The 12,792-nt window shown below is 41.0% G+C and overlaps 1 protein-coding gene across 1 annotated transcript in view; it reads right to left on the minus strand.

Moving 5' to 3' along the window:
• Nucleotides 1-12,792, minus strand: part of LOC133634236 (proteasome adapter and scaffold protein ECM29-like) — a 73,235-nt gene that overhangs the window by 34,239 nt on the left and 26,204 nt on the right. Inside the window, exons 15-28 of the mRNA XM_062027348.1 lie at nt 10,548-10,651; nt 10,342-10,465; nt 10,189-10,269; nt 7,458-7,668; nt 7,291-7,382; nt 6,156-6,290; nt 5,928-6,087; nt 5,687-5,859; nt 3,312-3,413; nt 3,106-3,229; nt 762-907; nt 633-687; nt 447-561; nt 300-368 (exon numbers count right to left, since the gene is read on the minus strand). Of these exons, the coding sequence (XP_061883332.1) occupies nt 300-368; nt 447-561; nt 633-687; nt 762-907; nt 3,106-3,229; nt 3,312-3,413; nt 5,687-5,859; nt 5,928-6,087; nt 6,156-6,290; nt 7,291-7,382; nt 7,458-7,668; nt 10,189-10,269; nt 10,342-10,465; nt 10,548-10,651 (1,691 nt within the window). The remainder of the gene's footprint in view (nt 1-299; nt 369-446; nt 562-632; nt 688-761; nt 908-3,105; nt 3,230-3,311; nt 3,414-5,686; nt 5,860-5,927; nt 6,088-6,155; nt 6,291-7,290; nt 7,383-7,457; nt 7,669-10,188; nt 10,270-10,341; nt 10,466-10,547; nt 10,652-12,792) is intronic.

Consider the following 12,792-nt stretch of genomic DNA (forward strand, 5'->3'; position numbering starts at 1 on the left):
TAATGATCTGGCAGCCGCCGTGAACGTCAATCAAGTGACGTCTTAGTGAAGTTTGATGATCCATCATTTTTAGGTCTATTTTTTTAATACCTGGCTGGGATGACTGACACACCCTCCACCATCCACGTAATGGCCACACCTGGCCTAAAAGTAACATGTCTTTCTTCACTCCTTATTTTAGCAGTTTTACATATGAAATTCAAAAATTGCAAATCGAATCGCAATTTTGGAGAGAAAAATCGCAATTAGGTTTTTTTCTGAAAATGGTGCAGCCCTAACATGACCAGTAGATGACTTACCCATCAGGTGTTTTGCCCAAACCGTCTCCTTGGAACACCTCCGTGTCTTCTGAGACAGCATGTTTTATTCTATTTGGACACATTAGCTAGCGTGAATGTCGATCTTACGGCAGGAAGGTCCATCTATCTTAATGTTCATCCTCTCACCTTTTGCCGGTCATGAGTGTTTCCACCAGGGTGGACACCAGTTCTTGCTGGTCTCCTTCCCCGCCCATCTCATAGACCAGTCCAAGGCCTTTCGATGCCACATCCTGACTCAGATCTGGTTCACAGAATAGATTAGTTGCAACAATTCCCGACTATTGAAAAAAGTGGTCAGGATAATTGTCCTACCATCCGGTTCTGAAAGAACAGAGATGAATGCCACCTGGATCTCCTTCAGATGGGACTGCAAGAGAATAGACATGACTTCTACACTCCAGTAGGACTGTTCCTGCTGACTTAAGGAAACACAACACATACTTTGATTTCCTTGTGTTGGCTGAGCTTCTTGACCAGGGAGAGGAGCCAGATGCACGCTGCCTGTCGGATGTGAGGGTTCTGGCTGGGTATGTACTTGGACAACACAGAGTTGAGGACCCAAGGAACCATGTCGTTGTTTTTCATATCTGGCAATGAAAGATGGTGTCGTGACCACGATTCACTGATGTCAAAGCTCAGATAAAAGTTGCAAGGGTATGATTAGCCTGGTTGTTGATGTCCACGATATACAGTCGTGGTGAAAAGTGTACATACACTTGTAAAGAACATCATGTCATGGCTGTCTTGACTTTCCAATCATTTCTACAACTCTTCTTTTTTTGTGATGTAGTGATTGGAGCACATACTTGTTGGTCACAAAAAACATTCATGAAGTTTGCTTCTTTTATGAATTTATTATGGGTCTACTGAAAATGTGAGGGTCAAAAGTATACATACAGCAACATACATTATCAATTTTGGTGATGTAGAACAGTTACCATGCAAGAAGGAAGCCCTTGCTCCAGAAGCCACACCTTAAGGCTCCTCTAAAGTTTGCTGCTGATCACATGGACAAAGATAAGACCTTCTGGAGGAAAGTTCTGTGGTCAGATGAAACAAAAATGGAGCTGTTTGGCCACAATACCCAGCAATATGTTTGGAGCAGAAAAGGTGAGGCCTTTAATCCCAGGAACACCATTCCTACCGTCAAGCATGGTGGTGGTAGTATTATGCTATGGGCCTGTTTTGCTGCCAATGGAACTGGTGCTTTACAGAGAGTAAATGGGACAATGAAAAAGGAGGATTACCTCCAAATTCTTCAGGACAAGCTAAAATCATCAGCCCGGAGGTTGGGTCTTGGGCGCAGTTGGGTGTTCCAACAGGACAATGACCCCAAACATACGTCAAAAGTGGTAAAGGAATGGCTAAAACAGGTTAGAATGAAGGTTTTAGAATGGCCTTCCCAAAGTCCTGGCTTAAACGTGTGGACAATGCTGAAGAAACAAGTCCATGTCAGAAAAGCAACACATTTAGCTGAACTGCACCAATTTTGTGGTCAAAAATTCAAGCAGAAGCTTGTGAATGGCTACCAAAAGCGCCTTATTGCAGGTAAACTTGCCAAGGGACATGTAAGCAAATATTAACATTGCTGTATGTATACTTTTGACCCTCACATTTTCAGTAGACCCATAATAAATTCATAAAAGAAGCAAACTTCATGAATGTTTTTTTTGACCAACAAGTATGTGCTCCAATCACTACATCACAAAAAAAATAAGAGTTGTAGAAATGATTGGAAAGTCAAGACAGCCATGACATGATGTTCTTTACAAGTGTATGTACACTTTTCACCACGACTGTATGTCCCTACCATCGTTACTGATATGTACCTTAGTTGTGTAGCAAAACACAGTTTCAATCATCAAGTCAACAAAAACAAGACTGAGCTATCACTTTCATGGCGTTGAATCCATGAGAACATGTCATGACTCCAAAGAAACAAGATCATATACAGTGGTACCTCAACTTAAGAGTGTTCTGAGGTAAGAGCTGTCCCTTGGATTTAAGTTGCAAGCAAACAATTCAGTTACAAGCACCCCCGCCATTAGTTAGCACAGTGAACCCTGTAAGCTCCGCCCATAACACCCTGTCTTAGTCGCTAGCATTAGCTCATAGCGAGAGATGGACATAATCTTCCAAGCAGGTGAAGAAAGTGTGAAGGACAGTGCTGAGAAGAAGAATTTGATGATATTCATTGAAATACTTAAAGAAATCCTCAAAGACATGACAGAGAGTTGTCTGCTGCTAGTCTGCACCATACAGAAGCAGAATTAGTCTAACGTCAGCCAAGTATTGTAAATAATTTCTCACCGGAGGATGTTTATCCATGAAAATATGGAAAAACTACTGACGGTGTGTTTGACGAAAAGGAGATACTGCTGAAGTCCATGCTGCACATGATTACTACGTGACTTCATAAAACTGCTGTAGTTATTCTATTGTATCCTTTCTATACAGTATTTCCTATCTTGAAGTGTATTTTTCTTTTAAAAAGCATGTTACTGTTCAAATTGTACTGTTTTAGGGGGGGCTCAAGCACCAATTGAATTAGTTTCAATGGGAGATGTTAATTTAGGATACAAGTGTTCCGAGTCCAGCACAGAACCGATTAAGTTCATAAATTGAGGTACTACTGTATCATGTAGAAATCTGAAGTACAGTTACAAATTACACAAGTTTGAACATGACCAAAACAATACATGTTTTCTGTACATATTACACAAGTTTGAACATGACCAAAACAATACATGTTTTCAAGTGACTCGGTGCAGACTATACTTCTTACTTGGTGGTGGGCTGTACTGGTCTTCAGTGCAGGTCCATGGATCTCTTACAGCTCCAGATCTGGTGCCTAAAGCTGCATTGGTGATGGCCTCTCCCACTGTGAACTGCAACTCCACTTGCTTGGCCTGTGAGATACATCATGTGTAAGGATCATTGACACCAGGGCTGTTGTACTAAACTCTTTACATCCAACACAATGTGGCTCACCTCCACTGAGTCCATGAGTCCTTGTAACAGCTTCTTCTGGTGTGGGAAGTCTCCGTCTCCTACCGGTAAATAGCCCAGAGTCTGGATTGATCGCTCCTTGGCCTAGATGAAGAACATGGGAAGATGAAGACGAGCAAGATGAAGAACTCATGTTAATGTGGGGTATGTGCACTGCACCTACAAAGTATTCACAGCACGTCACTTTCCCACGTTTTGTTATGTCACAGCCTTATTCCAAAAGGGAATAATTCATTTTTGTCTTCAAAATTCTACACACAATACTCCAATAATGACAAGGTGAAAAGTTGTATTTTTATTTTTGTAAATGTATTAAAATTAAAAAACTAAAAAAATCACAAGTATATACAGTAAGTATTGACAACAGCTCAGTACTTGGTTGATGCACCTTTGGCAGAAATTACAGCCTCAAGTCTTTTTGAATATGATGCCACAAGCTTGGCACACCTATCTTTGGGCAGTTTGGCCCATTCCTCTTTGCAGCACCTCTCAAGCTCATCAGGTTGTATGGGAAGTGTTGATTTTAATCCAGGACGTCTCTGTACATTGCTGCATTCATATTTCCCTCTATTCTGACTAGTCTCCCAGTTCCGCTGAAAAGCATCCCCACAGCATGATGCTGCCACCACCATGCTTCACTGTAGGGATGGTACAGGTGGTGATGAGCGGTGCCTGGTTTCCTCCAAACATTCACACCAAAGACTTCAATCTTTGTCTCTTATCAGACCAGAGAATTTAGTTTCTCATGGTCTGAGAGTCTTTCAGGTGCATTTTGTCAAACTTTTGACTAAGAAATAGCTTCCGTCTGGCCACTCTACCATCCAGACCTGATTGGAGGTTTGTCCTTCTGGAAGGTTCTCCTGTCTCTACAAAGGAATGGTGTAGCTCTGACAGAGTGACCATGGTCTCGGTCACCTCCCTGACTAGACTAAGATGGATGCAGCAATGTACAGAGACATACTGGATGAAAACCAACGCTTCCCATCTAACCCGATGGAGGGAAAGATGAATGCAGCAATGTACAGAGACATCCTGGATGAAAATCAACGCTTCCCATCTAATCTGATGGAGGGAAAGATGAATGAAGCAATGTACAGACACATCCTGGATGAAAACCAACGCTTCCCATCCAACCTGATGGAGGGAAAGATGAATGCAGCAATGTACAGAGACATCCTGGATGAAAACCAACAATTCATCCAACCTGATGGAGGGAAAGATGAATGTAGCTATGTACAGAGACATCCTGGATGAAAACCAACGCTTCCCATCTAACCTGATGGAGGGAAAGATGAATGCAGCAAAGTACAGAGACATCCTGGATGGAAACCAACGCTTCCCATCCAACCTGATGGAGGGAAAGATGTATGCAGCAAAGTACAGAGACATCCTGGATGGAAACCAACGCTTCCCATCCAACCTGATGGAGGGAAAGATGAATGCAGCAATGTACAGAGACATCCTGGATGGAAACCAACGCTTCCCATTCAACCTGATGGAGGGAAAGATGAATGCAGCAATGTACAGAGACATCCTGGATGAAAACCAACAATTCATCCAACCTGATGGAGGGAAAGATGAATGCAGCAATGTACAGAGACATCCTGGATGAAAACCAACGCATCCCATCCAACCTGATGGAGGGAAAGATGAATGCAGCAATGTACAGAGACATACTGGATGAAAACCAAGGCTTCTCATCCAACCTGATGGAGTAAAAAGTGAATGCAGCAATGCACAGAGACATCCTGGATGAAAACCAACAATTCATCCAACCTGATGGAGGGAAAGATGAATGCAGCAATGTACAGAGACATCCTGGATGAAAACCAAGGCTTTTCATCCAACCTGATGGAGTGAAAAATGAATGCAGCAATGTACAGAGACATCCTGGATGAAAACCAACAATTCATCCAACCTGATGGAGGGAAAGATGAATGCAGCAATGTACAGAGACATCCTGGATGAAAACCAAGGCTTTTCATCCAACCTGATGGAGTGAAAAATGAATGCAGCAATGTACAGAGACATCCTGGATGAAAACCAACACATGCCATCCAACCTGATGGAATGAGAGAAAGTGCCCAAAGATAGGTGTGCCAAGCTTGTGGCATTGTATTCAAAAAGACTTGAAGTTGTAATTGCTGCCAAAGGTGCATCAACTAAGTATTGAGTAAAGGGTCTGAATACTGATATACATGTCATTTTTTAGTTTATTATTAAAAAAAATAACTTTTCACATTTTCATTATGGGGTATTGTGTGTAGAGGTTTGAGGACAAAACTGATTTATTCCATTGTGGAATAAGGCTCTGGAGAAAGTGCAGCGCTGTGAATAATTTCATTGAACCCGTTCACCTTTGCACTCTCTTTGCCTGAGGGAATGCGAGCCAGCAGGTTTTCCACGACGGACAGTTTAGTGAGGCCCTCGCCCTCAGGAGGGATCAGCAGGGGGCCATTCCGAGCAACTTCTCCCAGCGCTATGCTCGCTGCTACTGCCAACAGAGCACTGCTGCTGTCCAGGAAAGACCCTTCATTGGGACACACACTTCAGTTTAACAGCCAGGAAACAAAACGCTGCTGGAGTATGTATGCATACCAATGGTCTTTGTTGCCATGGCAACGATGTCATCATCGTCTTGCGAGGTGACACACTCCTTGTCCACAGGCGCCTGGTATGTGGCACTTTTCTTTTTGCTCATGTACCTTCCCACCATGTAGCCCAGAGCCAGGACGGCACCATGCTGGGTCTCGGGACTCTGGATTTAGATTGTTCATGACTTGAGATACATGGAAGGAAATCTTTTACGGCGAGACGGTGGCTTACGTGGTTGTCTTTGGTGATTTTCAGCAGGTTGTGCACGGCGGCCTGCAGCTCATTGCCCGTCATGGTGGACACCACCACAGCGTACAGCTGGGCTGCCAGCTCCCTCATGTCCTCCTTGTTGGTGTTCATCAGACTCTGGTGAGGGAAACATCTGAGTACATCAGGGATTTATGCTGCCATTTGCAATACGACCATCCATGACGGACATCGGCCGATACCAATACCGATCACATGATATAACTGTAATTTTTCAAATGTATTTATGGTGATCAATAAATACATTATTATGAACTATGAATCGCTACTTTTTTCCGACGGTTTGAACCCTGCGGCTTATGAAACGGCGCAACTAATTTATGTGTCTTTCTTTGCTGAAGCCATAATGCAAACAGTTTTCATAAGCACATGCAAAAACACAAAACGGGTGTGTTGGGGTTTGTGCTTTGGCGCCATCTTTGAACTGGAAGTACAAGTGCCGTTCCATCTTCAAGCCGTCCATAACGTCTCTACTCGTATGGATTCTTCATTCATCACTCCGAGCCATGTTTGTAAGTTTTACAATATAACTAAAACAATTCGTACTTACTAAAGCGTCCCATGTGTGCTGTCTGTAGGAGTGTTTTCATGCATATTTGTACGTGCTATATATTAGCTAATATGATAACACGTTTACGAGTGTCTGAGTTAGTATTATTAACTTACAATGGCATTCCTAAGTGTTTATTGTCTATTGAGAGCGAACTGTGGTGCTGAATTTCCCCCAGGGATCAATAAAGTACTTTCTATTCTATTCTATCTATCACTAATACTTTTTAATATTCAAGTCACCAAATGTAAATGGACAAGTGTTGGCTCATTTTGAATGTTTATTAGATTTTATGGGCGGAATAGTAGAGTTATAATTGGCTCCACTGTAAGCATATTCTTATTTACATTTATTTAATATTTAGAATGCATTAAAAAACATCCATCTGTCGTCATGTCATTCATAATGATTGTGAACAATAGGCAACATTCCAAAACAAGTGCAGTTCCCCTTTAACTTAGTGGACTGTACGGAGACATAATCACCAATGGTAAGGTTTTCCACGAGAAACAGTGTATGCATAGCAGAACACTTGTTTCAATAAATCACCTTAATCCAGTCGATTTTATCAGCAAACTTGGGAGCCAGCTTCTCCGGGCAGACAGACACCATCTCCAGAAGACAGTACATTACAGGGATTCCTGTGAAATGAACCAAGTACCAGAATGTCACCTCGGCGTTTCAAGACATGGTATCAGAAAAGTGCATGCTGGTACCTCCTACAGCGGACAGCAGCTGCTGCAGCAGATCCATGTAGACTTCCACAGGATTGGCCTCAGTGCCCTTCCACCCCAAAGACTCCGAGGACAGCAGTGAGTGCACGTAGCGGCCGATGGCTGGCGCGTCGTCCTGCATGTCTGCAAGTTGGGCGGACAGCGGCGTGGCTCCGGCGCTGTACACCAGACACATCCTGAGGTAGAGCACCATCTGGGGGAGGGGAGCAACGTATGGCGCTCATGTTTTGTGTCGTTCTCGCAAGTTCCAGGTCGTAAACGGCTGTCCACGTGTCCCAACTTGTCAGATTACATCCTCAGCCATAAATTTTTCAGGTGAGAGGCATGATTTATGATATGATAAACTCACAGGGAGCAAGGAAGCAGCAGACCACTCAAGGATGTAAACATAGGACACAGGAAGTGATCACGCCGCTGCTACAAATAGTTGGTCTGCGTCAGCGCTTATAATAACAATGTCACTAATACTTGTTAATAGAGATGTCCGATATTATCGGCCGATAAATGCGTTAAAATGTAATATCGGAAATTATCGGTATTGGTTTTTTTATTATCAGTATCGTTTTTTTTGTTTTTTTTTAAATTAAATCCACATAAAAAACACAAGATACACTTACAATTAGTGCACCAACCCAAAAAACCTCCCTCCCCCATTTACACTCATTCACACAAAAGGGTTGTTTCTTTCTGTTATTAATATTCTGGTTCCTACATTATATATCAATATATATCAATACAGTCTGCAAGGGATACAGTCCGTAAGCACACATGATTGTGCGTGCTGCTGGTCCACTAATAGTACTAACCTTTAACAGTTAATTTTACAAATTTTCGTTAATTACTAGTTTCTATGTAACTGTTTTTATATTGTTTTACTTTCTTTTTTATTCAAGAAAATGTTTTTAATTTATTTATCTTATTTTATTTGATTAATTTTTTTTAAAAGTACCTTATCTTCACCATACCTGGTTGTCCAAATTAGGCATAATAATGTGTTAATTCCACGACTGTATATATCGGTTGATATCGGTATCAGTTGATATCGGTATCGGTAATTAAAGAGTTGGACAATATCAGCATATCGGATATCGGCAAAAAGCCATTATTGGACATCCCTACTTGTTAATGTTCAAGTCACCAAATGTAAATGGAGTATTGTTGGCACTTTTTAAATGGTTATTTTCCAAATACAGGAAGGAGCCTCAAACTCCCCCGCTAGTGTCCACTCTTGAAGGGAATGTCATAGCAGCTGATGGTGACCTTCTATCGCTCGGCTGTCGAGAGCCTGCTGACGTACTGCATAACAGTGTGGTACGCCAGCTGCACTAAAGCAGACAAAAAGGCGATTCAGAGGGTCATAAACTCTGCACAAAAAATCATCGGCTGCCCCCTCCCCTCCCTGAAGGATTTACACAACTCCTGTTGCCTCAACAGAGCAAAAAACATAACAAAGGACAGCACACATGCTGGCTTCCACCTGCTACCATCGGGCAGGCGCTACAGGTGCATCAGAGCCAGAACAAACAGGCTCAGAAACAGCTTCTTTCCCAGAGCTGTCACCATCTTGAACTCACACTTATAATAAATAATTCCCCCCTATACAATATCCTACCCTAATACCCTACTGTGCAACATTACCCTTCGAGTGCAATACATCCGACACTGATTGTTATTACTCCGGTACTCTTGTCTTGTTCTGTATATTGTACAGTATTTTGTATATTGTACACTATTGCTTATTATTTTATTGGATAGTAGTCGGTTTATTTCAATTCTTATTTTCTATCTTTATTACTTCTTGTGTAATTTATTTTTTATCCCATATTTGTTTCCACTACCGCACCTTAAATTGGAATCCTTAATCTCGTTATATGCAAATATAATGACAATAAAGTCCATTCTGTTCTATTCTATTCTATAGAAGTGGTGCATGAATATAAATACCTTGCTGTTTTCATTGATGACTCTCTCACTTTTAAACCTTTTATTGATCAACTTCGGAAGAAACAAGAACTTAAATTGGGGGTTTTCTTCTGTAATAAGAGATGTTTTTCTTTTGGTGTAAAAAAGTGCCTTGTCTCTGCCACATTTTTATCTGTGCTAGATTATGGTGATCTTTTTTACATGAATGCTCCTGGTTCCTGTCTTCAGATGGTGCACTGTGTATACCATGCTTCTTTGAGATTCATCACAAACTGTGGAGCCATGACACACCACTGTGACTTGGACTCTCGGGTGGGATGGCCTTCTCTGTCCACTAGGAGACAGAGTCATTGGTACACTTTTAAATACAAGGCTCTTCTGGGACTATTGCCTGATGACATTTGTGCAATGATTTCACAGAGAAGTACCAACTCTTATGCTCTGAGATCCAACAATCACCTGATGCTCACACTGAGCTGGGGAATAAGCTCCTTGTGCTTGGAACATGTTCCAAAGAGACTGGAAGCTGACTGAATTTGTATCCTTAAATGCTTTTAAATCTAAACTGAGAGCATTTAAATGAGCCTTAGTTATCTGTAAGTGTTTTACTTGATGTTCATCCTGCCATTTTAATGTGTAATGTGAATGTCATTTTATGTGTAACTTTGCTGCCTCTTGGCCAGAACTCCATTGAAAAAGAGGTTATTAATCTCAATGGGATTTTTTTCTGGTTAAATAAAACATTTGTTTTAAGTGTCCCAGTCAAGATTGGCAGTTGAAGGATATTTACCTCTGCGAAGGCAGACGGGTTGAAGGGAATAGCAGAGGTTCCAACAACGTATTTAGCAGGAGTCTTCATTCTCTGACATGCCTGATGAAGGTTACAAGAGGGAAACGTTGAGTTACAAAAATATAGCAATAAGGAAAATGGGCTGTGATTCACCTTCTCCTGAATGTAGGCCACCATCTCAGGAAAGGAAGGTATGGGCTTGGGTCCCTCCTTTTCAAAAGTCTTCTTTGAAAAAGTCCGCAACACTTTGCGAGCCTCCCCGCATACCTCCTCACGCCTAAGACGCATGGCAGGAAAAAAAGGAACGTGACTCCAGTGTAAGTTACACACAACATGATATGGGTGTGTGTTGGACCTACGGGTCTCCAGCAGCCAGCAGCAGCAAGTACCTTGATGGCACGTGGTCGGGAGCAAACACTGTGCTGGCAAACTTCATGGCAACTTGGCGAACTTGTACCTCGGGCTTTGCAACAACAAATCTTTATTCAAATACTGTGCAGTCAAACGTCTGAGTGGGCAAAAGCAGGCGTGTGAATTCAACTTCATGAAAAAGACTGAAAATAAGCCGGGTCCAGGGTACTGCCCTGGTGGGAGGACAAGGGGGAACCCCCCTCCCCCGAAGCTCCTGGTTTTTCAGCAATTGAACATGCAGAAATTAGCAAAAAAAAGCACCATTTAAAGATGTTTTAGTGTTTAAAGAATTGAAAAATAATCAACAGAGTTGACATAAATACATACCCCATTCATCCAAATAATTCACTGTCTGTTTCAGTCACTATGTTATTTAGTCACTACAGTAATTATGTTCACATCCACAGGAACCACATGGGTTAGCCTACTCTATACAGTATTTATAACCTTACTAGTGTTCACTTCACAGCCACAGATGGTTCATCTAGTTATTGACATTATTTACACATTACTATGTCTGTTTCAGTCACTATGTTATTTAGTCACTACAGTAATTATGTTCACATCCACAGGAACCACATGGGTTAGTCTACTCTATACAGTATTTATAACCTTACTAGTGTTCACTTCACAGCCACAGATGGTTAATCTAGTTATTGACATTATTTACACATTACTATGTCTGTTTCAGTGACTATGTTATTGAGTCACTACAGTAATTATGTTCACATCCACAGGAACCACATGGGTTAGTCTACTCTATACAGTTTTTACAACCTTACTAGTGTTCACTTCACAGCCACAGATGGTTCATCTAGTTATTGACATTATTTACACATTACTATGTCTGTTTCAGTCACAATGTTATTTAGTCACTACAGTAATTATGTTCACATCCACAGGAACCACATGGGTTAGCCTACTCTATACAGTATTTACAACCTTACTAGTGTTCACTTCACAGCCACAGATGGTTCATCTAGTTATTGACATTATTTACACATTACTATGTCTGTTTCAGTCACTATGTTATTTAGTCACTACAGTAATTATGTTCACATCCACAGGAACCACATGGGTTAGCCTACTCTATACAGTATTTACAACCTTACTAGTGTTCACTTCACAGCCACAGATGGTTCATCTAGTTATTGACATTATTTACACATTACTATGTCTGTTTCAGTCACAATGTTATTTAGTCACTACAGTAATTATGTTCACATCCACAGGAACCACATGGGTTAGCCTACTCTATACAGTATTTACAACCTTACTAGTGTTCACTTCACAGCCACAGATGGTTCATCTAGTTATTTACACATTACTTTGGCATGTTTGCTTTGATGGCTCTGACATGAGCCTTCCTGGCAAATTTCTGAGCAGCTTGCATTTTCCTTTGTTTTCTGCTTTAGTGGATTCTGCCTTGGATTGTATAGCCAATTTCTGTCTCTTTGACTCCCTCTCCACTTCTAACTGCTCCAAATGCAAAAATCATAAAGAGTACAAACAATGTATATTCTAATAGCTAACTTTCTTTATCTGAAGAGCCATTTGTGATTTATAGCATGAAATAACATATCTTACAGTTGTTTATGTTCCAAAATGATTCATCTATTCAATGTCAAAATATAAAGAGTAGAAATAATGCAAAAAATTATGGTTGATTATATGACCGAAATGAAGTCATTTAATTCATTCAAAATATAAAGAGTAGAAATAATGGACAAAATGTCAGATACTGTCTTGTTGTAAAACACTAATGAAAATAAAAGTGAGCATTTAGACAGGCTATACTGTAGCAAACATGTCTGCCACAATCATGTGTTCTTAAATGTGTATTCCACCTCTTCCATGTCGAGAGCAGTTTTGATTTGGTCTTACATGGTAAACAAGTCAAATCAATGTTTTATCCAGACGCATACATTTGTCCAAATGTGGCCAAGTAGACACATTTTGGGTTTCCTGGACGTGGTCTACATCACTAAAAGAAACATCTAAAGAAGACAATCCCTCTGCCATCTTCCACTAGTTTTTTTAATATATAAATCACCTGCTTGAATATTCCCTCTTTTCTTCTCCGACTCTCTCCTCGTCATTTGGTATGTCTGTTGTGATTTCACTTCCTTACGCCCTCTCTTGCCTCTGATTGGCCTGTCCCTAATGTTTTGCACTAATCTTAACCAATGGTGA

This window comes from Entelurus aequoreus, linkage group LG18, assembly GCF_033978785.1.
Source record: "Entelurus aequoreus isolate RoL-2023_Sb linkage group LG18, RoL_Eaeq_v1.1, whole genome shotgun sequence".
NCBI classification, from domain to species: Eukaryota; Metazoa; Chordata; class Actinopteri; order Syngnathiformes; family Syngnathidae; genus Entelurus; species Entelurus aequoreus.